This window comes from Electrophorus electricus, chromosome 13, assembly GCF_013358815.1.
Source record: "Electrophorus electricus isolate fEleEle1 chromosome 13, fEleEle1.pri, whole genome shotgun sequence".
NCBI classification, from domain to species: domain Eukaryota; kingdom Metazoa; phylum Chordata; class Actinopteri; order Gymnotiformes; family Gymnotidae; genus Electrophorus; species Electrophorus electricus.
The window spans coordinates 15,435,198-15,448,826 of record NC_049547.1 but is presented as its reverse complement, the minus strand read 5'-3'; the positions used below and the strand labels follow the sequence as shown (position 1 = coordinate 15,448,826).

The following is a 13,629-nucleotide window of genomic DNA, read 5'->3' as shown; positions in this document are numbered from 1 at the left end:
ACACTGCTCTAATACTGATACATCACACTGTATAGTTGCCTTTTGCAATATATACATTGAGTTAGTAGAAAACCCTATTTAGAGAGCTGTATCACTGCAGACAGGATGCCGTCTTCATAATCGCACTAAGTGGATGTCTGCAATCTAACTATAAACATGTCTATTTGGATCATATTCATCAAAACAGTTCTGACAGAGAACATCTATTAGGGGCCGCTAAATGGCAACGGGTTAATTAACTTTCGTGCATAACAGTTATCAAAAATGTTAGTGGAGAGAACATATTTCAGAAAGAATGACAGAAAGAAAGGGACTGAAAGGCGTCTCAAAAAGGCTTCACCCAGAACAGCTCATATTAGGAAGTTGATGATGTAAACAGCCTCTGAGCAAAATCGATTCGGTCCATCAATCATCGTCTCATATGCACACGGGGTTAGAAATGAATTTCCAATACAGACAAATTAATTATAGATTAAACGTGCTTACTCAGATTTTCCTTTCGATGAAAAGCAAATGTAGGGCTAGGCCTAAAATTCAGCATCTTTTGACCACCACACAAAAGATGCTTTAAGATTGCTCATACTGACGTAGAGTGACTGAATAGTTAGTACATAATGGTTGTTCATAGTGGGTCTATAAAAACTATTGTTCCAGATTAATACAGCACATCAGTGCTGCCGACATGATAATGAACAAATCCAATCAATAAGGACATGAGACTGGCATGGCCAGGAATTAACATCCACATTACATTCCTAATTCTTATTATTTAGCAGGAAATATCACTTTAGTCTTTTAATTCTAACTTCACTTGTGTCCTTATTTCACTTTTAAACATCAAAACAGAGGTTTTGTGGTCGGAAAAAGGAAGCGAAAAAGCCCCCTAATCTCTCACTTCTCCTGTACAATGGTGACGGGCATTCTGCATCAGCATTTGCAGCGGTTGGAGCCCAGATTATGGGTGATCTGGTCAAATAAAAATTGCACAATGATGATTTGTAGATAAGCCCCTTCTGAATGTCCATGACGACTCTCGATAGAGAAGAGGGAAATTCCACTGGATTACAGTAAGAGAGAAAGAGATGCGACAGCGGAGAACAGCTGCCAAAATCCACAAATGGCATAACAGTGAAAGCAGGAAAAATGGATTCAGATTTGGAGCAGCTTCTTTTAAAACCAGAACAAACATAAAATACCCGCTGCACTAATTCCTTTATGAGCCAGCCAGGTGCTTGAATGTAAGCCTTTTGTTGCTTACAGTGGCTTGCATAAAGAGCATGCAAATAACACCAAGATGCCTTGTTTACGATGCTTTGAAGTGAATCAAAAATCCAGGTCCAGGTTTAGTGGAACCAAAGCAGCTTTCCTGAAGACTACAGAAGAGAGAGTGAGAGAGCGAGAGAGAGTGTGTGTGAGAGAGAGAGAGAGACAGAGAGTGAGTGAGTGAGTGTGTGTGTGTGTGAGTGAGTGAGTGAGACAGAGAGATTATTAGAAGGTGGTTTTCCTACCTTGTAAGAGGACTCCCTTGTTTTTCCTGTAGAAGGGACTCCCTGGCCAAATTGGAGGACTGGACATGCTGAGGGCAAAAAAAAACAAAACAAAAAACAACAACAACATAAAAACATAAATATGTTATATTGATGTGCCGCAAAAACACACATGCACCTAGACAAACTGGCAGAGTAACACAGAGAAAGACAAGGCAATGCAAGTGTATTTATACAGCACATTTCACACACAAGGCAATTCAAAGTGCTTTACAAATAAACATATAAACTAACATAATAAAACAAATAATTTATGAGTTTAATTGAAGTACATAAAAATGAAATATAATGGAATAAATTGGATAAAATCAAGCATAATACAGGAGGTAGGAAATGGAAAGGAGATGAAAAGATGTAAAGGAAGCGAGAGAGAACACACTTAGCGTTATAACCACCCCATGAAGTTAGCATCATTTAGCCACATGCTATGCCACGTTTAGACGCTATCGTACAGTAAGCCTGTCATTACATTATATTTTCTAAATGGGCCCGTAGTGGCGTTAATCATTGCTTTTACTCAGTGGAAATGACAAGCTTGCTGATGTGTTCCGAGTGCAGAACTGTAGCATATGGCTACACAGTGGGACACTCTTCAGACTGAATTACACCCTGCACTGGTCACTCTATTGTACAGAAATGAACTCAGCATCCAGCAGCACTGAGTCACCCCTGAACGCTCTCAGTCCCAGGGGAAAATGATCCGTCTTTTTTCCTTCCCCCTGCCAGCTTTGTAAAGCCACTGAAACAGCTAGGTCGCTCGCATTTAAAAAACGTCCACCGTGTTTTTGTTTTTTGTTGTTTTGGGTTTGTTTTTTTGTTTTTTTAGGTTTGAGACGTGTCATTAACAGAACGCATCCAGCTCCGTCTCACAACGCGTGAAAAGCGTCGATTTTTCCGAAGGAAACGGGGTCGGCAGCCTTAACGGCGGCGCCGGAGGCGTCGTTCCGCGGCCAGGCGAGGACTGCAGACGTCATCGGAGTCTGGTCCGGTCGCAGGGGCGGGCCGAGCAGATAACGCGTCAGCTCCGTGATGTTCCTCTGCTTAATCTTCATTCCTCTTCATAATCTTCTTAGGGCGAATTAATTAATTGAGGAGTAGAACAAACAGAGGCGGAAGGCGTGAGGGGCTCCGGGTGTGTTTGCCTACGCGGAGCGTTTAAAGGCCCCATCTCGGGAGAGACGAGAGGACCCACGGTGTCTTCCCACTTACTCCCCCTCACCTCCTTCTTCCTGTCACATGCCCAGGGTCTGACCTGACAGTCGTGAATAACTAGAACCTCTTCATTCTTTTATGGATACTTTAATTACAGGGTTCGTCAGAATGACTGTATGATGGGATGGATTTTTAAAAATGTTTTTCGTCTGTCCACAGCGAATGACTAAAACAAATCCTGGTTCAGCTGAGACACAGCTCGAGACGAACAACTTCATTAGCATAGTCGTCGCCTAGCAACTAAAACATCTCCAACTTTAAATTCCTTCTGTCCTTACACCTGAAAATAGGTACGGCGTGCATCGATTGTTGGCACAGTTACCTAAATCTTTCCATTCTGGAGTGCTCGTCTGCAAGTTCACATTGGAATGCGTGAGTATATTTGAGTATATGTCCTGTTAAGTTGGCTTGACTTCCTGATGCCCTCTGTAGGTTCTGACTCTTCTGTGCTGGCTCAGGAGAGGCCAAGCAGGGCTGCTGTTGATTTTAACGATACAGTCACCCCTGGCTCTCCTGCTGAAATAGAGGCTGCTCTGTCAGCTGAGGTATGTGGGGGCCAGCGTCTGTTCCCTGAGGGGCTGCATTTACCATGACCCCACCATCTCTCTCTCTCGCCTTACCACTCTTTCACCAGCACACACACACACACACGCACAGGTGCATGCTTGAATACGCTCACACACAGCTTTTAGAAGTCCCGAACACCGTTTATATTTCAAAAGCACATATGCTTTGCATCGGGTTACATCTATGGTATGTGTTGCCATGGACACGGCATGCCTCATGATAGACGACCCAAGCCCTTTTTTAATCAGCTGCGAGAACAAAATAAATAAATAAATAAATGAATGCAAACAGCTTTTTATTGTTATTACACTCCTTCCATGCTATGGACATCATAAAGCAGAATGGGCTGTGTAGCCACAATTCTCTGGCCCTGGGTTTTGACAGTCAAATTTTACACGTTTGGGGGGAGAACAATGAAGCGGTAATATAACCTGCGCCTGCGCGCTACGATATCGCAGCGCTATTGTTGCTGTGAGATAAGTAGCAGAGAGAGCCATTTTGGAGCAGGATCAGGCCAAGCAGGGCCTCCAGCTAGTGGAGAGCACGGCGGGGCTGGGTGGAGTGTGTGGTGGGGCTGGGTGGAGAGTGTGTATGTGGGGCTGGGTGGAGGGTGTGTATGTGGGGCTGGGTGGAGTGTGTGGTGGGGCTGGGTGGAGTGTGTGGTGGGGCTGGGTGGAGTGTGTATGTGGGACTGGGTGGAGAGTGTGTATGTGGGGCTGGGCGGAGGGTGTGTATGTGGGGCTGGGTGGAGTGTGTGCAGCGCTGGGTAGAGTGTGTGGTGGGGCTGGGTGGAGTGTGTGGTGGGTCTGGGTGGAGAGTGTGTATGTGGGGCTGGGCGGAGGGTGTGTATGTGGGGCTGGGTGGAGTGTGTGCAGCGCTGGGTGGAGTGTGTGGTGGGGCTGGGTGGAGTGTGTGGTGGGGCTGGGTGGAGAGTGTGTATGTGGGGCTGGGTGGAGGGTGTGTATGTGGGGCTGGGTGGAGTGTGTGGTGGGGCTGGGTGGAGTGTGTGGTGGGGCTGGGTGGAGTGTGTATGTGGGACTGGGTGGAGAGTGTGTATGTGGGGCTGGGCGGAGGGTGTGTATGTGGGGCTGGGTGGAGTGTGTGCAGCGCTGGGTGGAGTGTGTGGTGGGGCTGGGTGGAGTGTGTGGTGGGTCTGGGTGGAGAGTGGCTCTCAGCCTCCTCTGAAACACAGAGGCTAGCTCTCTTACACCCCACCACAAAAAAAAAATAAAACAAAAAGAAGCCAAACAGCACAGCCAAAGCTGGCATTGGGACAAGGCAGCAGGAGGGGCGACCAAGACCAAGACCAAGACCAACGGAACGTTTTAGAAAATGGGAACATTTGTGTCGGGCGCTGGACACCAGAGGGGCGGCATTCTTCTGCTCGGGGGTTTCTGCTTTTTCATGGGAACCACATGTGCCAGTGGCAGCCTTGCTGGGTGTACGCCCTGGCTATTTTTACACCCCCCCCCCCACACACACACACACACACTCACTCACACACACACTCACTCACTCTGGACTGGGCCCGCTAAACAGCTCGCACCATGTCGAGCAGGACTGCTGGATTAATTTGCAAACAAACGCTTGCTCCTTCCCTTGATTCCGTAATCTCATTTCAAATCCTATTGCCCGCTACTTTCTCTCTTTACCCTGCAGCCACAATCCTCTTTACCTAATCTAGAGACTAATTGGTGCCAGTGCTTTTTCAAACCCAGCTGCTTTGATTTTTTTTTTTTTTTTTTTGCACTCTTCCATATTTTCGTTTCCTACTGAGGAGAGTCAGGCTCACTTTCTCTTCCCGGCTTCTGAGCTCGGTGCTCACAGTGGGGCCATTCTCAAGGCCATGGAGCCTGTGGACAGCGCACACAATTAGTGGAAGGAATTTCGGCCAGCATCTTGCAAACTTGGGAAGAGGAAATTCCCAGACCTGAGAAACTTGCCGGCTGGTGCTCTTTGAACCTTCCACCCAAGCCGGATTGGGAAAGAAAGGAGAAGGGAAAAAGGAGAAAAGGACTTGATTTTTGGCAGTCTTTCCATAACGGACTTCTAACCTTGTTTCCGTGTGGCCTTTGTGCGAATGCGATGAGCTAATGTCAGTAGCGGCCCCAGGAATGGCTCTTCACCTAAGAAGCTCCCGGTGCTTCAGCAACCAGCCGAGCAAACGCAGGCGTCCGGAGAACAATGACACCTTGAATGAGGCTCGGGGAGGAATCGAGTTCATGGAACCAGCTGGAGTGTTTTCCATGGGTCTTCCACAGGAAAAAGAGGCGGGCTGTTGACAAACTTCCAAAAGAACAAAAAAGCCCCAAAGAACAATAAATCTACAGAGACACGCTCCCATTCACTGCTTACCAGCACCCACAAAAGAGCCGTTACTCTTCTGTCTTTCTCTCTCTTTCGCTCCCTCTCTCTCTTTCTAATTCACCCGGGGGAGAGGAGGTGGGAGAGGTCCACGAACAACCACTGAGTTTATATAAGGAAACAATTGATCCAGTGCAGAGTTTCATTCTGTGAATGCTAAACACAAAAAAAACCCTATTGATTCCACATCTATGAAACTGAATGCCCAAAAAAAAAATTCTTTTCAGCATTTATAGCAGCGTGAAATGTGATCGGTGTGGGCCAATCAGTCTGCAGTCGGCCAAGGAACTCATGCGGGAGCTGTGTCGTTGGTTATGAAAGGAGACGAATGTGGAGGAGAAGAGAGGAGAGGACAGGAGCCCAAGTCTGATTATGGACTCCAGGCATCACACCCAGCGAGGTGTGCATTTAGCTGTAGTTTAACGTAGCTATTTCTGCTACAGCTTGTTCAGATGGCCGAGAGCGATTCTGTCAGACGGAGACAGTCTGAGAGACGCAGACACATGCAGGCAGGGTGCAGATGCATCAAACACGGAGCACAGATGCATCAGAGCCCGCGGTGAAGCCTCCCACTTGCCCGGAGTGAGTGAGCGCACAGAGCAAACACGAACACACAGGCTTTTATATGCTACTGATGTCATTCCTTTGCTTTATTATATATTTTTAGTTTTGCTCTTTTTTTGTTTTGCCCGGATGACAGAATAGACAGCTATTCAGGTCCAGCTGGAGGTCTCTCTCTCTCTCTCTCTCCCCCCCCCCCCTTCTTTCTGCTTTTTCAATTCATGGAGTCCCATTTAAAATTAATCTCTTCAAACTACTGGACGACCAGTTGTCATCTCCGATAATTCACGCATCCCAAAATTTTTGTGAAGACAGACAAAAGCAGGTACAGAAATCCCAAAATAGGCTCGAAGCCATCTGCCGTTGCCATGGAGAGTAGCGTGTTGCCAGGGCGATAGCGTATTTCTCTAGCGTTAATGGCCTGTCCTTTTGCCAGGCAACAAATAGCCTTGTGATGCAACTGCACCTGTCTCAGTTATGTGTTACCATGGAGGCGTTCCTGTTGCCATGGCGACCATCACGCTAATAACCTCGCAAGGGCAAACACGCACTAGAACTCAGAGGCCCAGCTGTTCCACCTGCTCTCTCTCTCTCTCTCTCTCTCTCCCTCTCTCAAACGGTCCTGTTCGGTGTGTTATGGAATGTGGATCTGTCCCGGCCTGCTTCACACTATCTCTGTTGATCACGGTCCACACGCAGCTCTGCTCTCTCTCTCTTCCTTCCCCTTCCTTGTGGAGCTGGTGTGCCACACAGGGCCCCAGGGCCCGCCAGGGTGTGGCCCCGTGAAACAGCTCGCCTTCCCCCTCCATACATGCCCACCCACTATACGGCTATTGTATGTGGACGGGGCCGCACAGCTGTGCCGTTTGGCCCGCGGTAACCCCTTCCTCCATGAACTTTTTTAGCGTGAGATTTTCAAAGTGGGCTCCATTTAAAGCTGGTGGAAGAGAGCGGAGAGTGGCCGCGTGTGACTCAGCTGATTCGTGTGAACCCGAGGAATGCTATAAAAAGCGCCATTCTGCTTCCTGTGAGCCGCAGTGGCCAGATAAACACTTTATTACACGCTGCTACATGCAGATCCACCATCTGGCCCAAGAGCTGGAGAGGAAACCAAGCCCCTGTGTGTCTGCACACACACATACGCATGGATACACACACGCAGTCACACGCACGCACACACACACACACACACACACATTATACACTAAAAAGCAGCTTTAGAAAATACATTAACATGCATTCAACATATTCGCAAAAAGAGTGTGCATTATGTAAACATCCCAAGTTAAGTAAACAAGAACAAGAACGCAGCATCTTCCTTGAAACGGATGGAGGGGCTGGGGCGGGTGCTTTTTCGGGAGTCTAATGATGAGGGGCGGAGTCCTGGGGAGGAGAGGGCTCTGTGATTCCCACAGCCAAACCTGAGCCAGGCCGGCTCTCGCCACCTGCTCCTGGTGACTGCCCAACGGCATTTACACGCGGCACACTCACAGAGAGTTATTGAAGGGGGAGAAAGATAGCGCGAGAGAGAGAGAGAGAGAGAGCGCCAACAGGACCTAAATGATCATTTTCAACCTCTGTTACATGAATGTTTAAGGAAAACCTAAGGAAGAGTTGTAATTAGCTTTGGGAGACTATGCCAGTTCCATTACCCTGAGGATCCACAGGGAGTCAAAATAATCATTAAAGTCTTTTTCTATGAGCAAGCTCCCTCTGTGCGGCAGAATTTGGCAGCATATAGAACTTCCTGGCCAAGGTGACCTGGGCAGCGGCCTGTTCCTGGAGGTCTGGTGGAGCTTGGGGGGTGTGCTGACGAGGCGGTGACAGCCTGTCACCGGCACCGACGCTTTTTGGGCTCGATTTTTTTTTGTTTCGTTTAGTTGTTTTCTCTGTACCAAATATGGAAAAGTGGAACACTGTGAAAGCCACTGAGGCAACGGGATGATAAACAAAAACATTCCAACGCAAAACCTTCTGCACCTCCGAGCAGGATCTACCATCTCCACGGCAGTTCCTGCTCCCCTCTCCCTCCATCTGACTCCAACTCGTCTCTCACGCCTAACCCAAAGTCTACTGTACTGCATGAGCACTTTGAATTGCCGCAGTGGAAGAAGAGTGCTGTAAAAATAAACTTGCCTTGCCTATAAACCAAAACTCCTGTGTGCATCGTAACTCCAGCGTCTCCCACTTATAACGCAAACTCCTGGAACTTAAGCCGCTTCATTTTACCCCCCGAGTTGAATCACTTTCACCCTTCTTATCCCTTGCCTCTTAAACGGCAGCTCTTGTCTACGCATGAGTAACGCCTGATCCCGCCTCCGTTCGCAGTGATTGGCCTCTCTCTTCGGATCTGTAACTAGACCTGTCCAATCGGGACCCCCCAACCTCCACCCCACCCAATCAGGCACTCCTGCTTGCGTTCTCTCTCCAGCCGGGCAGATGCCTGCCCAGTTGCTCCGTTTCCTTTGTTAAGGATGATGTGATGGTTTAGGTTTTACAGTACGGCAATTATCGCGCGGGGTGAGCGGCTGGGAGTGCGCGGCAGCCCTGTTAGCTGCCTCTAAACGAGGCGGGGCAGCGAGGCGTCAGCGGGAGCCCGGCGCCGCGCTGCTCCCTGACATCCGTGCTCGACCCTTCACCGCCTGCAGACACTGATGCTAACACAGTCTCTTAGCGCACGAGAAAGAGACGAAGAGAGAGAGAGGGGGAGGAGAGAGAGAATGAGAGAGAGGCAGGAGGATCGATATCTCCTGTGAGGCGCTTGCTTACCTTTGATATGCCTGAGGAGAGGTGGAAGGCGTGGTGAACACTTGGGAGCAGGGATGATAAGGTGTCTTCTTCAGTGCCTGGATGAGATTGTGTCTGTACTCTGGGTCTATGCACCACAGGGAGCCCTTCCCAATACTCTGTAGAAGAGCGAGACAGAAAATTACAAACACTAGCAGTCGGGAGGTATTGTCAGGTGAACACCCTGACAAGAGCCTAGTCTAAAGGATAGTGGGGAGGGAGGAATATGCAGGCAGTCAAAGTCAAGCTTCGCTGGTGTTTCTTTTTTCAGACCCAATAACCCCCACAAACCCAATACACAAAAACATTTGTTATTCCAGACCCAGTAATGCAGGGGTCCTTGTAAAATGCCCTGAAGGAGAACTTAGGGAAATCTGTGTCATTATGAGTGCACTAGTCACACAAATGAGACCGACACAGAAAAGGTAATATTTGCTGTTCATTTTCATTTCAGCTACATATACCTAATGCTACATATACATAACACTACATATGCATCATTTCAACTACATATTCAGCTTCCAATATGTTTACGGTCCACACCCCTGCCATCAACAGAATTTAATTTATGGAACCCCTAATTTTTAGAGCACAACATTCCTACAAAGTTTCTATTTTTGTGCATGATCCTTTGTTAGTACAAAAACAGGAGATCACGAGGCAAGTTTGATAAAACAAAGCAAAGATCTGTTACAGTATGAGCAGTGCCCCCCACCCCCCAAAAAAGCTTTGATAAACCGCGGCAGCTCTGACCAAGCGTGCGGTGTGAGTATCCCCCGATGATTTTGTCCTGTGCTGTCCGAGACAGCAAGCACCTTCTCTGTCACTCAAAGCATCATGTGGTGTTTATCATTGTCCACGTGCGCCGCTATATCGGGCCGATGTGAAAGGACCTATCAGACTTGGCGAAGCGCAATTTCTCCATTTACGCCAAATTGCGAGGTTAATGGCTTACGCCAAAGGAAGGAACGAGTCCCCTGGCGTAGGGCCCACCCTCCCGCTTGCACCACAGGCGAAAAATGAAACGGGAAGAAAGCGATGGAATGGCTCGTTGTGAAAAAAAACCAACAAAAAAACAAAAAACAAGACGCGCAAAACAGGCCTCGTGCAGGCGTCTGTGAGCCGTCCAACACACTCAGCAATTTCTAAAAGGAGACGGGGAGGATGCACTTGAGGGATAAATTAATTCTGCAGCTAGATCTGATTTGGAATGAAGACACGGCAAAGTGCCACTCTAATTAAGACCCCGTGAGAATGAGCTCGGGGGACGTAATGCACTTTATTGATTAGGGCAGCACAGATAAGAAAAGTGTGGGTTTATACCGATAACTGATTATTCCAGGTAGGTAGGAGCCTTTTTTTTTATTATTGAGCTTCCATACTATTGAGCTGGAATTCTGGCAACTAAAATAGAAAAAATATGTCCGTAATAATATGGAACATGTAGGACACAAGTTATGGAAGAAGTAAAAGTGATTTTAACACTTTAACAGAGATCTGAAGAAATTAAAGTGAATGAGAAGCCTTGACAGCAATTAATATTGCATCTATTCTGGGAGGGAAAGGCCTTCTTAGCAAAAGAATCCCATTTCCTCCAGAATCTGGAAGTGCATTTATTTTTAGATCAAACCAGCACTGTCTGCATAATTAAGTTGTCAACTTAAGTTGTCAACATCAGCACGTTTTAAACCATATCTGGGCTTAATGCGCAGACACACGACACCATGAAATTCAACCCGAAAATATGGTATAAGGATAAATTGCTGTGTGCAAACATTCTGACGGAATGAGAGAGAAAAAAAATGTTAAAATAGGGGAAAATTACAGTGGATGTAATAAAGTACGAAAGGCTACAGAGAAAGACGCTTAGGAATCTGGGGGAAGCAGAAGAGTTTGAAGAACAAGACTTTGTCTGGTAAATCTGAGGCTGATCTTCAGTGCTATCCCTTGCCTAGGGAGAGAGACTGAGTGTCTAATATACTACACAAAGCTGGTATATTGGCACATGTATGTTTGTCTCTGGGGACTGGGTGGAAATTGTCAGGATTAAACAAAGACAATCAATTCTAATTACCAAAAGGATCATAAATTGAGAGTCACGTGCCCCAGAGAAAAACCTACAACAGGGAAACTTAGTGGAGCCAATTTCTTCCGAGATCATTAAGAAATGACGGCCTTGCATGGAAATGTTTATAGCTTGATTCGAGTTAATATGCCATGCATAGAATGACAGTTATTTACCTAGAAAAGGCTGTCGCTGAACACATGTTTTGTGTGCGCGCCCCGGCCATAATACTTCAGCAAGGTCACGCGAGTCCCTAGAGCGTATGATATTACCAACAGCCAAGTTATCCGATTAGTCATATTTGCCCCCTATAGAAGCGGCTGCACTGGTCTAAATTTCCAAATGTTCTGTAATCAGGAAAAATCAATACGTTTTAGAGCACTTTTCCTGTGATTTATTTCCATCTCCTGACAGCTGCAATGTTTGTCTGAAGGCCAGTTCAATGGCACGAGTCAATAGGGTCTCCAATCAGAGAGTAGGGGAGAAAGACAGGAATGAGAGAGAGAGAGAGAGAGAGAGAGAGAGGGAGGGAGGGGAAAAACACTTGGATTACACTGGTCTCCTAGGCAACAGGCAATGGTGGAGTGCATAAAAGCTGTTTGATAGTTTTGGCAGCAGGATTGTTCATTGGCAATAAGAATTATGAACACGCCATGCTCCATCACAACCGATACAGCTAATCCTATCAGCTCCCACGCAAAGTAACGGGGCTGGTGCTATGATTCCCCCACACCCTCTGCGTCCTGCCCTCTCCTGTGACCCCTGAACAAGACTGTGAAAGGTGTGGCCAAAGGTCAAGTTTGTGGAGCGCTCATTAGAATAAATTTTAATTCTTTCGTTGTATGATTTTATTTTCCTTACTCGACAACCAGCTGTTTGGCCTAACCTGCTCTGTGAGTCACATCAACTGGACGGAGCACCGATTTCCTGAGTCAAGCCCATTAATGGCTTTGTTGAAAAAGCAATCTGCAGTGAACCTTCATGCCGCCACACAGATAAATCAAGATGTGAAATAATATCACTGCCAGGTCTCTAAAGCCCTCCGGTCATCGGACGCTAATGGCTAGCTGGCTAGCTCGTCGCTCCGCTGCTGAAAGCGCAGCCCTGGCAACACCAGCGTCCTCCGCACGCAGACAGAGAGAAGCAGGCGACCTCTGTTCTCTCTGGCCGAGTGCAGTAGCAGGCGGAGGCGGGTGGAGCGGTGCCGCCGGTAGACGGCCTTTGACGCTTTTCAGTCCTGCGACTGCGTTCTGTCCGGGGGAGTACCTAAAAAAGGAGTTTTTGCCCTGAGTGAGCCATGCGGTTGCCAAGCGGTGCCTCATGGGATCAGCGTATCCACTCAATTTCAGCTAAACATATTGATGGTATTAAGAAGGTCAGAGGGTTTCCGCCACCTCCTTCTCCACCCTTTGGGGGCGCGGGGTGGGGGGCAACTCCATTCAGCTGAGCATACCAATAAATGCCCGTGTGCTGGGCCAGACTGTCTGGGCCGGGAAAAAAGGAACATGGAGGGGGGGGAAAAAATTGTTAATTACCTACGGGGTGCATTATCCTAATTAAAGGGGGTTTCCTTGCACAGGCTGCAGGGGTGGGGGGGTGGGGGGGGGGGGGTTGATGTGGGCGTGGCACACAGTGGGGGGGGGGGGGGGGGGGGGTTGGTGGAGGATCCGGGGAGTGGCATAGCAATGTGGACAAGGCACAACTGTTGGCGGGGGGGTTGGGGGTCCAGGCACTGCCGAGGGGGTGAAGCGCACTGGCAGAGTGATGTGATGAGCAGAGACGAGGCTCCCCCAGCGGCGGAAGGAGAGCTGAGGCCTGGGAGTGTGAGTCAGTCAGTACGTGTGTGTGTGTGTGTGTGTGTGTGTGTGTGTGTGTGTGTGTGTGTGTGTGTGTGTGTGTGTGTGTGTGTGTGTGTGTGTGTGTGTGTGTGTGTGTGTGTGTGTGTGTGTGTGTGGGGGCGTGCGAGCGAGCGCACGCGCCCAGAGCGCAGGGCAGCCAGTTCGAGTCCCGCTGAGAAGCAGCCCCTCCGAATCACACGCTCGCGGGCCTCCGTGGTCGGTCTTGGCGCACGCGCGTCATGTTTACTCTGACACACTCGCCGCACGCTGCGACTATACGCAAGCAATATGGCCTCCCCCACAGACCCGGCATATGGCCGCCAGCCACCAGAGCCTGCCTCGGAATCACGAGCCTGCCTCGGAATCACGCTCCCGAGTCGACCTCATCTGACCCAACTTCCGTGTAGAGCAGTGGCCTAAAAAGTCAGTTAGGAGTTCCTTTCTCAGACAGAAAAGGAACATCAACAAAAACGTGTAACCTTCCCTGCCAAGTACATCATGAACCGACTCTGGACAGGCAGGCAGATGGGCCATTAGATCTCAGAGGTGTTGGGCTATTTCCAGGGTTTGAATGTGCAGGGCTGAAGGACTTACACTGGCTACGATGGCTCTAAAAGGTCAGGGGAACAGGAAGCTAGCTCTGCTTCTGCCGAGGCAACACGGGGTCAGTCTCCATCGCAAAAGATCA

General features: G+C 48.4%; 1 protein-coding gene across 1 annotated transcript in view; it reads right to left on the bottom strand.

Annotated features, from left to right (window-relative positions):
- The window catches only part of foxn3 (forkhead box N3), a 56,161-nt gene that overhangs the window by 15,104 nt on the left and 27,428 nt on the right, over window positions 1-13,629 (bottom strand). The window contains exons 3-4 of the mRNA XM_027001446.2: window positions 9,021-9,157; window positions 1,509-1,576 (exon numbers count right to left, since the gene is read on the bottom strand). Of these exons, the coding sequence (XP_026857247.1) occupies window positions 1,509-1,576; window positions 9,021-9,157 (205 nt within the window). The remainder of the gene's footprint in view (window positions 1-1,508; window positions 1,577-9,020; window positions 9,158-13,629) is intronic.